The 16,397-nt window shown below is 45.4% G+C and overlaps 1 protein-coding gene across 3 annotated transcripts in view; it reads left to right on the plus strand.

Moving 5' to 3' along the window:
- The first annotated feature begins 485 nt into the window (after positions 1-485).
- Positions 486-16,397, plus strand: part of LOC140741214 (beta-1,4 N-acetylgalactosaminyltransferase 1-like) — a 63,621-nt gene continuing 47,709 nt past the window's right edge. The window contains exons 1-4 of one of the 3 annotated variants that reach the window (XM_073071151.1): positions 486-973; positions 1,797-1,930; positions 7,911-8,129; positions 14,600-14,761. In XM_073071151.1, coding sequence (XP_072927252.1) covers positions 1,893-1,930; positions 7,911-8,129; positions 14,600-14,761 — 419 coding nt within the window. In that variant the 5' untranslated portion in view covers positions 486-973; positions 1,797-1,892. Of the gene's footprint in view, positions 974-1,181; positions 1,304-1,372; positions 1,563-1,796; positions 1,931-7,910; positions 8,130-14,599; positions 14,762-16,397 lie in introns of those variants that run through there. The other 2 variants (XM_073071153.1, XM_073071152.1) reach the window with 2 other exon arrangements.

Below are 16,397 nucleotides of genomic sequence, written 5' to 3' on the forward strand. Positions count from 1 at the left end.
TCTGTGCAAAAAAAAAGCTTGTCCTTCATATCTCCTTTGAACCTTTCTCCTCGCACCTGAAAATAACGCGCTCTACTATTTAATATTACTACCTGGGGAAAAGGACTCTGTCTACCCTATCTATGCCTCTTATACTCGCATAAACTTTTATCAGGTCTTTCCTCAACCTTTGACGCTCCGGTGAAAACAACCCAAGTTTTTCCAACCTCTCCTTCGTGTACTGAAGAATGACGATAAACTCCTATCAATCCCTACTGTCGTTCAATGTTTATACTTTTTTCTATACTTGACTCGAAATTTTTTAACAACATGATACTGCTATGAGTCCTAATGCCCTTCCCTTGGACAACATTGGTGACGTGGAGAGGGGAGACTTGCAACATGGGCAACTGCCGGTCTTCCATAAAAATAAGCCTTGCCCAGGGTTGGGTCCTGGAAACTTTCCAAGGCGGAAATTCATGGTCTATCGAGACTAACGGAAACATACACGCTGCTATGAGTTTGGGGGAGAAGTAGCGTTTGGTTTAAATCGGTCGAAGTCCCTGATAATGTGTCCGTCGGCAGGGCAAAAGTATCTTTTCAGAAGTTCTTTCCGCTGTGCCTGAAAGTTTTGAATTTAACAATGCTCCAAGGAGAATTGAGGGAAAAAAGTGCTGTTGATGTTTTGTGCCGAGACTCTCCATAGATGCTGCCTGGCCTGCTGAGTTCCTCCAGCATTTTGAGTGTGTTGTTTGAATTTCCAGCTTCTGCAGATTCTCTCTTGTTTGTGAACTGATTTTTTTTTCGCAATTACGAAGAAAGAACAGCAGCGCCTCTACTTCCTCAAGAGTTTGCAAAGATTCAGCATGAAATCTAACTTTTATAGGTGTGTAGTGGAGAGTATATTGACTGGTCGCATCACAGCCTAGAAACACCATTACCCTTCAACGGAAAATCCTACAAAGATTAGTGGATGCCGTCCAGTCCATCACAGGTAAAGTCCTCCCCAATCTAATCGTGAGCGATGTCATCATTTTTATTCATTAATTGAGATATAGCGCGGAATAGACCGCCCAGTAATCCCCCAATTTAATCCTCGCCTGAGCACGGGACAATTTACAATGATCAATTAACCTACCACTGTGGGAGGAAACCGGAGCACTCGGAGGAAACCCACGCGGTTGTGGAAAGAATGTACAAACTCCTTACAGGCAGCAGAGGGAATTGAAGCCGTGTAGTCCGTACTGTAAAGCGTTGTGCTAGCCACCAGGGACCCCCACTTCCCTGGACATGCTCTCTTCTCATTGCTGCCACCGGGAAGAAGGTACAGGACTCACACCACCAGGTTTAGCAACAGTTATTACCCCTCAACCAGCAGGCTCTTGAACCAAAGAAGATAACTACACTCAATTTCACTTGCCCCATCATTGAAATATTCCCACAATCAATCGCTTTCAAGGACTCTTCATCTCTTGTTCTCAATATCTATTGCTCAAGGGGTTGCGGCCTTTCATTGATCGTCAAATGGTTATCGCGCAAGACATTTGTCTCTGGGTTTTATATGATAACGGAAACGGATTTTGGTACTAAATTTGCTTTGAAATTTGAAATTGCTCAAATTTGCAGCCGCGGTATTTATGAAATAGTGTAAGCGGTGGGGACTTTATGATACTGACCTAGGCAGTAAATACAAATTCATGCTTAATAGTGTGATATTTACGGAAACATTGACTGCTCGTTTCCGCGGACGCTGCCCGGCCTGCCGAGTTCGTACGTGTTGTTTTTTATCCAGGAAGTAATGCATATCTTTGTGACAGTCGCTCCTAGGGCGCAAGTTTCAATCCCACTGCGAAGGTATTTTGTGGTTATCAACATTGCCAGGACTCTGAAGGACTGGAAAAGAAAGGAAGAGTATGCTGTGGAGAAAGACGACAGCTCAGCAACCAAACAGGTAGAGACTGCTTCCAGTTATTAATTTATCGCTGAAAGATAGCCAGTGTGCTTAGTGCGCATTATGCATTAAATAATTTTATCATTGCTACAAGCGCACTGACTTGTTTGTCGAAACGGTACTGAAATCCTCGGAATGTCTGTCTTATCGTTACTGCGCAAGTAATTTCTAAGTTCTTTTTGCTGCATTTTGTCCGGTTTGCACAGTTTGTGCCGAGAAAAAAGGGCACACATAGTTATGGGCGATGATTTCCATATTTGTCCCGGAGGCGGGAGAATACTCAGAAAAGTTTGAGAATCTTGATAAGAAACAGCGAGCAGGTCTCGTTTGTGACACGGATCGGCTGTTGGTAAGGGTCTTTCGGAGACCGTTGATCTTCACCCGCACAGTCAGAACCTCAGTGTCGTCTTGCAGGAAAGACAGCGCTCTAGACAGGATCGCAAAGGGGTTAAATACGGTAGATGAAGTACAGCACGCAGAACAGTGCGGCACGGAAACAGCACCAACGACCCACCATGTTGTGCCGAACTAATTAAACGGCCAACTAAACCAATCCCCTTATGCCGTATTCCCCCACATTCTGCACATTTACGAGAGTCTCTTGAAGCGCATTCCAGGTACCCACCATTCTAAAAAAAAACTTTGCCGTAACATCTCCCTCGAACTCCCCCCCCCCCCCCCCCCCCCCCATCTCCTCACGTTTGAACTGCATGTACTCTAGTGTGAGACAATTCGACGGGGGTGGGGAGATACGGGCTGTGAAAGTCTCTCATAATCTTATGAACATCTACGGCTCTCCCCTCAGCCTCCGCCGCTCCAGAAGAAAAAATAGCCCAAGTTTATCCACCCTCTCTCAATACCACATGCTCTGTAATCCAGACCGAGTCCTCGGCTACCGTGGCACTCTCCTGACATTCTTCCCATCTTGGGGCGTTCAGAACTGCATAAAATAGTCCAGGTGCAGTCGAACCAGAGTTTAATAAAGCTGCAATATAATTTCCTGACTTTTGAAGTCAATGGCTGGACTAATAAAGGCAAGCATGCCATTTGCCTTCTGACCACCCCATCCACTTATGCAGCCATTTTCAAGCAGCTATGAACTCGGTCCCCAAGTCCCTCTGTCCATCAACACAATTAAGGATTCTGCCATTAACAGTGTATTGTCCGTCCAAAGTGCAACACCTCACATTTGCCTGGATTAAACTGCAATCTTATGCTCTCCTTCATTTGTGTAAGGCTGTGCCCATTGGCAATTTGCCACACTAACCATAATGTCATTAACCTCTGTATCAGCTGCAAACTTACCTATGTAAGTTAGGTGTATAATCAGGGAGGTGTAAGGTTATTTATTTTGGTCGGGAGAATAGAAACACGGAATATTGTTTAAATGGAAAAGCCATAGACAGAGTAGACAGACAGTATCATTTTTCCATGGTTGAAATGTATAACACCAGAGGGCATGTATTTAAGGTGAGAGGCGGTAATTTCAAAGGGGATGTGAGAAGCAACTTTTTTTTAACACAGAGAGTGGTGGATATGTGGAATGCTCTGCCCCAATTCTCTGGATGCTTTCAAGAGAGAGTTAGATAGAGCTCTTATAGATAGCGGGGTCAAGGGATATGGGGAGAGGGCAGGAACAGGGTACTGATTGTGTATGATCAGCCATGATCACAGTGAATGGCAGTGCTGGCTAGAAGGGCCAAATGGCCTACTCCTGCACCTACTGTCTATTGAACATGAGGGAAATGGAAGGATATGCACATTGTGTAGGCAGAAGGTATTTGTTTAGTTAGGGATTACTATTTTATTTAGTGTGGCACAGCATTGTGGGCTGTTATTCTGCTATATTGTTCTATGTTCTAATTGGTAAATGGTTCATCATTGTCAAATGTGCCAAGATACTGTGAAAAGCTTTTCTTTGCATGCCAAAACTGATCATTCAATACAAAATTTTGGAATGCTGTGCTCTGTTGTGGTTGTCTCGTTATAGGAAAGATGTGGAAGCTTTAGAGGGGGCGTTGAGGAGATTTACCAGGATACTGTCTAAATTAGAGAGCTGGTCTCATAAGGATAAGTTGAGTGAGTTAGTTGCTTTTCTCTTTGGAGAGGAGGAGGACGAGAGGTTACTTGACTGAAGTGTGCAAGATGATAAGAGGCATAGATCAAGTGGACAGCCAGAGACATTTTCCCAGGGCAGAAACAGCTAATACAAAGAGGCATAATTTTAATTTTACTTTTGAATGCCTTGCCAAGAATGGTGGTCAAGGCAGATACATTAGGGACGTTTATGAAACTCTTAGATAGGTACGTGGATGATAGAAAAATGGAGGGCTATGTAGGAGGGAAATGTTAGATTGATTTTAGAGTAGGTCAAAATATTGGCACAACATCGTGGTCCAAAGGATCTGTCCTGTGCTGTAATGTTCTATGTTCCATATTCTATAAGTACATTGAGGTAGCATAAAGGCGAAAGTAATACTGTAACAGAATGCAGGGTATAGTGTTACAGTTGCAGAGCGAATGCAGTAGACAATAAGGTGCAAAGGTCACAATGAGGTAGTTTGAGAGATTAAGAATTCACCTTTATTTTACAAGAGGTACATGCAAGGGGTCTTACAGCAGTGGGATAGAAGCTGAACTTGAGCCTGCTGAGGGATGCAGGAGTACTTGTACACAAGGGTAGCCTGCAGGATAGTAAGTTGTTAGGAAGGCAAAGGGCCTTATGGACTATTACAAGAGTGGTTGAATACAAAATTAAGGAAATCTTACCACAATTGTACAGGGTGAAACCACACTTGGAATACTGTTTATGGTTTTGGGATCCTTATGCATACTTACATTGTTTCAGAGAAAGTGCAGTAGTTTGATGTCCTTGATGAAGTGTGGTCACAGTTCACAGCCTTTAATGCGAACAGTGTTAAAGGGGAAAGAAAACAATAAACGCTAGGTCAAACAAGGGTGTTAACTAAAACTCTCAAATGGCAAACAAAGCCTACACTGGGGCTGAAAAGAACAACTAATTATAAAATGAATACCGCTAGTCTTCAGAATCAGTTGACTCAACAGTCCAATTTCTCAGGCAAGGCCAAATGCAAACAAGCAGCGAAGCTTTGCTGTGCTGTGTTCAAGTCTTGACAAGCACTATGATGAAAAGAATGGAGTTACGTATTATCACAATGAAATAATAATTAGCTGACGCTTGCATATTCACAAGCACAATTGTCATATCTACTGTGCTGCTGAATCTGTGGTTGTGACAATTGGAGTTTGAACTTGTTGAAAAGTGAGAGGATGCTTCACCTACTAGGGAAATCTAAAGCAAGCATTCAGATTAAGGGCTTGCTCATCTGAGACCACGATGAGAAGGGATTTCTTTTCTCAGAGGGCTGTGAGTCTTTGAAGGAAGAGTCATTGAAAATGCACACAATTAATTTTTGGATTTTGTGGGAGTTGAGGGTTGTGGGGAAAAGTGTCAGAATCAGCTTGTGGTTTCGGGATACTTGGAGGCACATGATAAAATGGGCCAAAGTCAGCATGGTTTCCTTAAGAGAAATTCTTGCTGTTACAGATCTGCTGGAATCCTTTGAAGAAACAACAAACAGGATAGACAAAGGAGAATCAGTGGATGTTGTGTACTGTATGTGGATTTTCAGAAGGCCTTTGACAAGGTGCCACACATGAGGCTGTTTAGCAAGTTAAGAGCTCATGGTATTACAGGAAAGTTACTGGAATAGTTAGAGCATTGGCTGATTGGTAGGAGGCAGTGAGTGGGAATAAAAGGATCCTTGCCTGGTTGGCTACTAGTGACTAGTGGTGTTCCACAGGGGTCAGTGTTGGGACTGATTCCTTTTATGCTGTGTATCAATTTATGAAATAGATGGCTCTGTTGCCAAGTTTGCAGATGATACAAAGATTAATAGAGAGGCAGGTAGTGTTGAGGAAACAGGTCAGATGCAGAAGGATTTATACAGATTAGGAGAATGGGCAAGATAGTGGCAAATGAAATACAATGTTGGAAAATGCATGGTCATGCACTTTGGTAGTAGAGATAAATGTGCAGACTATTTTCTAAACGGAGAGAAAAGCAAAAAATCTGAGATGCAAAGGGACTTGGGAGTCCTTGTGCAGAACACTCAAAGATTAACTTGCAGGTAGAGTTGATGGTGAGGAAGGCAAATAACATACAAGGTAAATGGAGTGCAGTAGGACAGAGGGATCTAGGAATACAGATACAAAATTCACTAAAAGTGGCCTCACAGATAGATAGGGTAGTAAAGAGAGCTTCTGGTACATTGACCTTTATAAATCAAAGTACTGAGTATAAGAGTTGGAATGTTATTGTGAGGTTCTATAAGGCATTGGTGAGGCTGAATTTGAAGTATTGTGTACAGTTTTGGTCACCAAATTACAGGAAGGATATTAATAAGGTTGAAAGAGTGCAGAGAAGGTTTATAAGGATGTTGCCGGGACTTGAGAAACTGAGTTGCAGAGAAAGGTTGAATAGGTTATTCCCTGAAGAGTAGAAGAATGAGGGGTGATTTGATAGAGGTGTATAGAATTATGATGGGTATAGATAGAGTGAATGCAAGCAGGCTTTTTCCACTGAAGCTAGGGGAGAAAAAAACCAGAGGACATGGGTTAAGGCTGAAGGGGGAAAAGTTTAAAGGGAGCTTCTTCACACTTTAAAGGGGGGCTTCTTCACACAGAGAGTGGTGAGTGTGCGGAATGAGCTGCCAGATGAAGTGGTAAATGCGGGCTCACTTTTAACATTTAAGAAAAGCTTGGACAGGTATATGGATGAGTGGGGTACGGAGGGATATGGTCCAGGTGCAGGTCAGTGGGACTAGGCAGAAAAATGGTTCGGCACAGCCAAGTAGGGCCAAAAGGCCTGTTTCTGTGCTGTAATGTTCTATGGTTCTATGAATCAGGGGCTGCAGTGGGAATCCTCCTTTCAGAATACTGAAATAGAAGGGAGAGGAACTGTATTTGGACACATACAAAATGCTGGAGGAACTCTGTGGGGGGAAATGGACAGTCAAAGTTTTGGGTGGAGGTCTTTATGAAAACACATTGTGTGAGTCATTGTCAGATGAGGTGCAATAGAGCCAAAGGAAGTGGGAGAACTCTGTTTGATTTGTGACTTGTCCTGCTTCTGATGTAGAGTCATTGACCTGCAATTTTAATTTTATTTCTTTTCCTACAGATGCCACCTGACCTACTTCCGTCTCAAATTTCAACTTGTGCAATTTTTACCGTTTTGTGTCACATATTTTAAACCATTTCCTCTTGCTGCAAGTGTTGAATTAGCTTTTGAACTTGGTAAATTTCTCCCAGAAGCTTGTTTTGCAGGACCACTTCCTATATAATTTGCATTGCAATTTTTAAAAAAAATCTACGGACCTACTGTCATTTTGACCAGGCTCCTTAGTACCACACACAGTCCAATGCTGCCTCTTTGGACTTGCCATGAAAGTTGAGGAAGAAGGAAATGTTTCACATTGTTGGGTGGATGCCAGCTATCCTGGAACAGCTTGCTCAGAGCCACTGCTGTTTCAGGAGCACAAGTCTTCAGCTCTCCAGCAGTGAAGATGTCCAGCCCCAGAGCCTTTACTGTATCCTGTGCTCTCAGCTGGTTCTTGGTATCACCTAGAGTTAGTTGAACTGGTCTCTGTGGCAGTGGGGATATCAGCATGCTGGTGAGATATCACTTTAGTTAAAGTCCAATTCTGCAGATCATTGAGCTGTATAAAACCCCTCACTCTGAAGCCTTCCTAAATTGCCTTTCATCTTCCTCTTTTATGCAGAAAAGATGCCTCCAGTCGTGTTTCTCTTTCATTTTGACTCCACATTGTTCGTGATCACCCTGCTGCTTTCAGGATATCATCTAACTGCACACTTGCTGCACACTTAGTGAACCTAGTGTTTTAACTGTATTCAAATGTTCTTGAAATAAATGTCCTAATTTTACACCTCTTCTTAGCACGTGTAGAATGCGTCCATGCAAGAAGATGGTCTGCTACTTGTCTGTGATGGCTTTGATCATAGGGATATATATACTGGTTAGCAACCACCTACAACACGGACCTTCTGTGGATATTCACTACCGAACACAGAATATTCCTTATGACCAGACAGGATATGGAGCATGGGAGCCTGTGGCGCAACATATATACTACAGAAGGAAAGAGACCGTTGTCAGGTGAGCTACTTTTTTGTAATGTGTGTGAAAGCAATCAAAAGTAATAGGAAAATGAGTCAGAAAATGCAAATTTAAAATGTTCATCATCCTTCATTGCAATATATGCATCTGGAGGGTAAAAGGGAAAAGGGAAAACTTCAAAGTTAGGTATTTCCTAGCACTAGCGAGTCAAGGAGGACAGACTCAAAGCTCACTATCCAGAGAAGGTGAATCAGTTCAGGTAAAGATGGAAAGCTTAGTGACTGAGGGACTGTGCCAGAGTCTCAGGCATCCTAGGTATATAGTGTACATGAGTCTAAGACCTTTGCACGGTATTGTTATAATCTTATGTATTGAGCAGTACTGCTGCTGCAAAAAAACAACTAATTTTATAACATGTGAGTGATGATAAACCTGATTCTGATATGAGTCTCTGTTGTGGACTGAGAGTGGGAAAGCAGCAGGGAGAAGGGAATCATGGTTGAGAAAAGGGGAAGGGAGAGGGGAGGGAACAAGAGGCACCAGAGAGATATTCTGTAATGATCAATAAACCAATTGTTTGGAATCAAATGGCCTTACCTGGTGTCTCAGGACTAGGTTGTGTTCGTACCCGCTCCACCCCCTGCCTCTGGCACTCCTCCTCGGCCACAATTTACAAACTCGCTCTCCGCTCCACGTTGACAAGCACAGTACTGTGCAAAAGTATTAGGCGCCCTAGTGCCCAAGACTTTTGCACAGTACTGCATGTGGATTAACAGATAATAGTTCAGAGCTGGAGTAGGCTAGCATTTAATTGTCCATCCGATTTCCTTATCAATGGACATGCCTGGGGAATAATCAATTGCCTGAGATGTGGGAGGACAATGATTGTGGATTGAGCTATTTGACAATGTCTTCAGTATTGAGTGAGACATCAGACAATGATCTCTACATTAGACCGTACCTCAGTACAGAGAGGGACCTCAGTACATGCTCACTACATGTTCTCCATATAGAATTAGATATTAGATAATGTTCTCTTCATGGAGTGAGACATTGAACCATGTTCTCTTATTGGACTGAGCTATTAAACTATGGATGGAAACCATGGATGGTAGTTTTGGGTTTAGCAGAACTATTCAAACCTAGATTTGGGATTATCAAGAAATGTTATTGTGAATTTTCATGGACTGCAGAATGGTAAGAGAGCAGTATTTATTCCAACATCCAGAAGATCTTCTGAAATATCTGATAAGACATTTTACAGTCCACTGAATAAATGGTTGAATGCAATGTCCTGGATGGTTCACCTTCTGCTCAGCTTTCTCTGTGTCAGCTGTTTGATACTATTTTTAATGTCACAAAGTTAATTCTGAATGACACTGCAAATAGTTGGAAAGCACACACAATGACACATAGTGTAATACATAACCAAATGACTCCTGCTTCTTAGGATAAAACTTACACAATCCAAAGGTATGTCTCCCCCTCTCTCTCCCCATCCCTCTCTCCCTCCCCTCCCTCTGTCTCTCCTCACCTCTCTCTCCCCTCTCTCTCTCCCCTCTCTCTCTCCCCCTCTCTCTTCCCCCTCTTCTCTCTTCTCCCTCTCTCACTTCTCCTCTCTCTCCTGCCCTTTCTCCCCCCTCTCTATCCCTTCCCTTCTCTCTCCCCCACTCACCCCTCTCTTCCTCCTCTCTCTTCCCCCTCTCTATTCCACCTCTGTCTTTCCCCCCTCTCTCCTCCTCTCTCTTCCTCTCCCTCTCTCCCTCTCTATTTCTCTGTCCCACCCACCTGTCTCTTCACCCCTTTGACTTATTTCTCTCTCTCGTTCCCCCACCCTCTCTCCCCCATGCTCTTTTCTTCTCCCCCTTAATTCTGCCTACCACCTCAATTTTGCTCTCGCTTCTCACTCCCCCTCTCTCCCACACCCCCCTTTCTCACTCTCACTCTCTCTCTCTCTCTCTCTCTCTCTCTCTCTCATATTCTCCCTCCCCTATGTCTCTCTGCTGCACCCTGTCTCTCATCCTCGTCTCTTTCTCTATCCCTCCCCCTCTCCCTCCCCCTCTCCCCCCTCTCCCCCTCTCCCCCCTCTCCCCCTCTCTCTCTCTCCCTCTCCCTCCCTCTCTCTCCCTCTCCCTCCCCCTCTCTCTCCCCCTCTCTCTCCCCCTCTCTCTCCCCCTCTCTCCCCCTCTCTCCCCCTCTCTCTCCCCCCTCTCTCTCCCCCTTCCCTCTCTCCCCCTTCCCTCTCTCCCCCTTCCCTCTCTCCCCCTTCCCTCTCTCCCCCTCCCTCTCTCCTTCTTCCCTCTCTCCCTCTCCCCTCTCTCTCCTCCTCTCCCCCTCTCCCTCCCCCCTCCCTCCCTCTCTCTGCCCCCTCTCTCTTTCCCACTCTCTCCCCCCTCTCACTTCCCCACTCTCTTTTCAAATCTTTTTTTTATTATTGTTATTCAAAAATAACACAGGTACAACGAAGTAACAACACTTACAACGCCTCAAAAAAAGAAATTATCTTAAAGATTGAAAATTTTTGTGAATAAAAAACCCTACTAAGCAAGAAAAGTGAGAAAAAAAAAGAAACCCATTGGGGTACAACCCCGGAACCATGCGTCATACAGAAAGCTTCTAAAGATAAACATCAAACTGCCAACAAGAAAGAAAGATATATCAAAACAAAATTTACACTTAGATCGTGGAGGAAATCTATCAGTTAACTGAAATGATAATAACGAGCAAATGAGCCCCATCTCTTCTCAAAATCAAACAAAGGTTCAAAGGTTCGACTTCTAATTGTCTCCAAACTGAGACACAGCATCACTTGAGAGAACCATTGTGACAAAGTAGGAGCAGATATATCCTTCCATTTCAACAAAATGGCCCTCCTAGCTATCAGTGTAACAAACACAATAACATGTTGGTCAGACACAGAAATACCATGGATATTTTGAGGAATTATTCCAAAAAGCACAGTCAATTTATTAGGTTGTAAGTTGATTCTGAGTGCTTTAGAAATTGTCGAAAAGACTGACTTCCAAAACTGTTTTAATATAGAACACGACCAGAACATTTGTGTCAGTGTCGCTATCTCAGTTTTACATCTATCACAATACTTGTCAACATTGGGAAATATTTTAGAAAGTCTTTCCTTCGTCAAATGGTAATGATGTACAATTTTAAATTGAATCAGTGAATGACTAGCACAGATCAAAGAAGAGTTAACCAGCTTCAGAATCCGCGTCCAATCCTCCCATATAAAAATCAAATTGAGTTCCTTCTCCCAATCCTGTTTAATCTTAAGTAAAGGACGCTTATCCCATTGTAATAATAAATTATAAATTCTTCCAATAGAACCTTTCAATGAGGGGTTCATATTCATAATAGTATCTAACAAGTCAGCCTCCAATATGTAAGGAAAATTACTTAAATATTTTTGTAAAAAATGTCTAACTTGAAGGAATTGTAAAAAGTGTGAATATGAGACAGAATATTTATCAACTAATTGTTCAAAAGACATCAATCTGCCTTCTTTAAATAAATCCAAAGAAGAATTAATACCTTTATTTTTCCAAAGTAAAAAAATTGGATCACATCCAGAAAGGATTAAAAAAGTAATTACGATAAATTGTACTACAAAGCTTAAATTTTTTAAGATTAAAAAAATTGCGGAACTGGAGCCAAATTTGTAAAGAGTGCTTAACCATAGGATATAGGTTTAAATTAGCAACTTTAGCTAATTGTATAGGTAGAGCAACTCCTAATAAGGAAGTTAAATAAAACTGTTTCACAGCTGTCGGTTCCAGGTCTACCCAAATTGGCCCATCATTCCTATCACCCCAATATAACCAAAAGGACATATATCACAAATTAACAGTCCAATACTACATTCTTAGATTAGGCCAAGCGAGAATCCATCCTTTTTCAACTTTTGTAAATGACATTTACTAATTCTTGGTCTTTTATTATCCCAAATAAAAGATAGAATAATAGAATCAATCCGATCAAAAAACTTCTTAGTCAAATAAACAGGAATATTCTGAAACAAATATAAAAATTTTGGTAAAATCATCATTTTAACTACATGAATATGACCAACATGTGAAAATGTAAGAGAGCTCCATCTACTAAATGAGTACTTTATAGAGTCCACTAAAGGAGGAACACTTACCCACTCCCTATCTACCCTCCTTTATCTCTCCATCTCTCTCCCCCTCTCACTCCCCCTCACTCCCCTCTCTCCCCTCTCCCCCTCTCCCCCCTCTCCCCCTCTTCCCCTCACTCTCACCCCTCTCTCTCTCACCCCCTCACTCCCCACTCCCCCTCTCTCCCCTCCCCCCTCCCCCTCTCCCCCCTCTCTCACCCCCTCTCTCTTCAGTCTCTGTCTACACCCCACTCTTAACCCCTCTCTCTTCCCCCATTCTCTATCCCCCTCACTCTATGCCCCTTTCTGTATCTGCCTCTCTTTCTCCCCACTCTCTCTCCCCATCTCTCTCACCTTTCTCTCTCACCCTCTCTCCCCCCCTCTCTCTCTCCACCCCTTTTTCACCACCCCTCTTTCTCTCTCCCCCCTCTCACCCCCACTCTCTCTACCCCCTCTCTCCCCTCTTTCTCTCACCCCCTCTATCTCTCCTCTTCTATCTCTTTCTCTCCCCTCTCTCTCTCCTCTGTCTCCCTACCCTCTCTCTCCCTCCCTCTATCCTCTCCCCCTCTCTCTCCCACCTTTCTTTCTCCCTCTCTCGCCCCACTTCTCTCTCCCCTCTCTCTCCTCCCATCCCTCCTTCTCCCATTTCTCTCTTTGCATCATCTCTCTCTCTCCTGCCCCTCTCCCCCTCTTCCCCTTTCTCACCTCTCTTTTCCCCCTCTCTCCCCCTCTCTTTCTCACCTACTCTCTCTTTTCTCTCCCCATCTCTCTCCCAACTCTCTCTCTCTCCCCTCTCCCTCTCTTGCTTACCCCCCTCTTTCTCTCCCCGCTCTCTCTCCCCTTTCTCTTCGCTCCCCACTCTCTTTGCCCCCTTTTTCTCTCTTCCCCATCTCACTGCCCCCTCTCTCTCACTCCCCCATTTTTTTCTCTCTCCCCTTTCTCTCCCCACCCTCTCTTCCCCTCTCGCCCCTTTTCTCTCCACCCCTCTCATTGACCCCCCTCTCTTCCCCTCGATTCTTTTTCTCTCTCGCTCCCCCATGCTCTTTCCTTCTCCCCTTCTGTCTCCCTACCACCTTGATTTTGCTCTCTCTAGCTCGGACCCCCTCTCTCAGCCCCCTCTCTCCTCTCTCTCTCATTCTCTCTCCACCTCCCTCTCCCACCCCATCTTTCTCTCCCTCTCTCTCTCACACCCCTCTCACCACCCCTCTCTCTCTCACTCCCCCTCTCCCCCCACTCTCTCCCCTCCTCTGTCTCTCTGCCCCACCCTCTCTCATACTCACTCTTCATCTCTTTCACTCTTTCCACCTCTCTCTCTCTCTCTCTCTCTCTCTCTCTCTCTCACTCTCTCTCAGGCACTCTCTCACTCTCTTACTCTCTCAATCTTTCTCCCTATGCCTCTCTTTCTCTATCACTCATGCACTCTCTCACTCATCTCTTACTCTCTCTCTCACTCTCTCTCACCCTGTCCCTCTCCTTCACTCTCTCGCTGTTAAAATCTTTCTTTCTCACTCTGTCACACCATCTCAGTCTCTCTCACACACTCTCACTCTCTCTCCATCTCTCACTCACCCTCTCGGCTACTGTTACACAGCCTATAATTTGGCGAAGCCGCGTGTCTCTCAAAGCATACTGGGATATTGCATTTTTGGAAGTGCAGAACACAGCTGTCTCTTTCAGTACACAGACACCCTACCCTATTAATTTAAATATAGTTAGCAACTATTTTTGCGAGCAGGTTTTTATTCTCAGCACTTTTTAAAATTCAGATTAGTCCTTAGTTTTGGCAAGTATTATTTGTCGATCTACTTTAGAACTATGCAACATGGTAAAGGACTGGGAACTGGGAACTGAAAGAGAATGCTGACCTTTAAGTCAAAGGGGCTGGAGTTAAAGTTGTGCGCGTTGATTCTGCCCCATTTTAGTTCATCAAATTGCACTTGGAAACAATGTACCAGAATGTCACTGGGTCTAAAAGGGTTAGAAATAAAATCTGTCCCGCCTGTTTGCAGATCTACTTGAATCTTGACCTCACAGTCTACTTCGTCATGGTTTTATATCATATTGTGTGCCTGCACTGCACTTTCTCTGTAACCGTAACACTTTATTCTGCATTCTGTTATTGTTTTATCTCAATGCACTGTTGTAATGAAGTATTCTGTATGGATGGTATGCACAGTAGATCAGTACATGTGATAATAATGAACTGGCTTACCAATTAACCAATTTACCAATTTAAATTTTAAGACTCCGACCCTAGTCCTAGATTCCCTGTACATCTTAGTCCATCTATGAGCAGGATCAATGAACTGTATTCTACCTGAAGTGACTGCCCTTGCCCATCACAACTTGCCTTAAAGTCTGAAATCATTTTCCTCCCCAGGCAGCTCACAAGAAATGATTGCACATGTGAACAGGAGGAGGTGACGCTGAAGACCCTTCTCAACCTGGACTCTGTCTCTGATCTGGAGTTTGCCTTTAAAGTAGGAGAGCGCCAAGAGGTGAAAGAAAGGAGAGAGAAAGAGTATCAACACTTTTTACAAAGGTATGGTTCATCATTCGCAATGTACATGTCTATATTTGAAGGATCCTAATTTTCCAGGGACACATGGAAACTCTCCAACTGTTGAGGAGCATGCACATGTCTACATTTTAGGATGGTTTCCGTTTCAAATCTGTATTGACTAAACCTGCATATTTTAAAAATCAATTTGATCTTTATTTATTCCAGACTTTAAGGAGAGAGAAAAAACCCCGCAACTAGAATCAAAGAATTCCAGATTTTTATCTTAGAATGGAGTGAAGATTAAAAAAGAACCTGCAGATGCTGGTGATGCACCATCAATAACTCTCTCTGAGACGTAGGAAGCGAGATATCGGCTTTTATTGACTGGAAGAATGAACAACACTACATCCTGGAGAATGAGGCCGGGCTCAGGCCTCAATCGCCTTTATACAGGGGTCTGTGGGAGGAGCCACAGGAGCAGTCAGCGGGGGGTCTGTGGGAGGAGCCACAGGAGCAGTCAGCGGGGGGTCTGTGGGAGGAGCCACAGGAGCAGTCAGCAGGGGTCTGTGGGAGGAGCCACAGGAGCAGTCAGCAGGGGTCTGTGGGAGGAGCCACAGGAGCAGTCAGCGGGGGGTCTGTGGGAGGAGCCACAGGAGCAGTCAGCAGGGGGTCTGTGGGAGGAGCCACAGGAGCTGTCAGCAGGGGTCTGTGGGAGGAGCCACAGGAGCAGTCAGCAGGGGTCTGTGGGAGGAGCCACAGGAGCAGTCAGCGGGGGGTCTGTGGGAGGAGTCACAGGAGCAGTCAGCGGGGGGTCTGTGGGAGGAGCCACAGGAGCAGTCAGCAGGGGTCTGTGGGAGGAGCCACAGGAGCAGTCAGCGGGGGGTCTGTGGGAGGAGTCACAGGAGCAGTCAGCGGGGGTCTGTGGGAGGAGCCACAGGAGCAGTCAGCGGGGGGTCTGTGGGAGGGGGCCACAGGAGCAGTCAGCGGGGGGTCTGTGGGAGGGGCCACAGGAGCAGTCAGCGGGGGGTCTGTGGGAGGGGCCACAGGAGCAGTCAGCGGGGGGTCTGTGGGAGGGGCCACAGGTGCAGTCAGCGGGGGGTCTGTGGGAGGAGCCACAGGAGCAGTCAGCAGGGGTCTGTGGGAGGAGCCACAGGAGCAGTCAGCGGGGGGGTCTGTGGGAGGAGCCACAGGAGCAGTCAGCGGGGGGTCTGTGGGAGGAGCCACAGGAGCAGTCAGCGGGGGGGTCTGTGGGAGGAGCCACAGGAGCAGTCAGCGGGGGGGTCTGTGGGAGGAGCCACAGGAGCAGTCAGCGGGGGGTCTGTGGGAGGAGTCACAGGAGCAGTCAGCGGGGGGTCTGTGGGAGGAGCCACAGGAGCAGTCAGCGGGGGGTCTGTGGGAGGAGCCACAGGAGCAGTCAGCGGGGGGTCTGTGGGAGGAGCCACAGGAGCAGTCAGCAGGGGTCTGTGGGAGGAGCCACAGTCTGTGGGAGGAGCCACAGGAGCAGTCAGCAGGGTCTGTGGGAGGAGCCACAGGAGCAGTCAGCGGGGGGTCTGTGGGAGGAGTCACAGGAGCAGTCAGCAGGGGTCTGTGGGAGGAGCCACAGGAGCAGTCAGCGGGGGGGTCTGTGGGAGGAGTCACAGGAGCAGTCAGCGGGGGGTCTGTGGGAGGAGCCACA

The sequence above is a fragment of the Hemitrygon akajei genome, chromosome 18, assembly GCF_048418815.1.
Source record: "Hemitrygon akajei chromosome 18, sHemAka1.3, whole genome shotgun sequence".
Taxonomy (NCBI): domain Eukaryota; kingdom Metazoa; phylum Chordata; class Chondrichthyes; order Myliobatiformes; family Dasyatidae; genus Hemitrygon; species Hemitrygon akajei.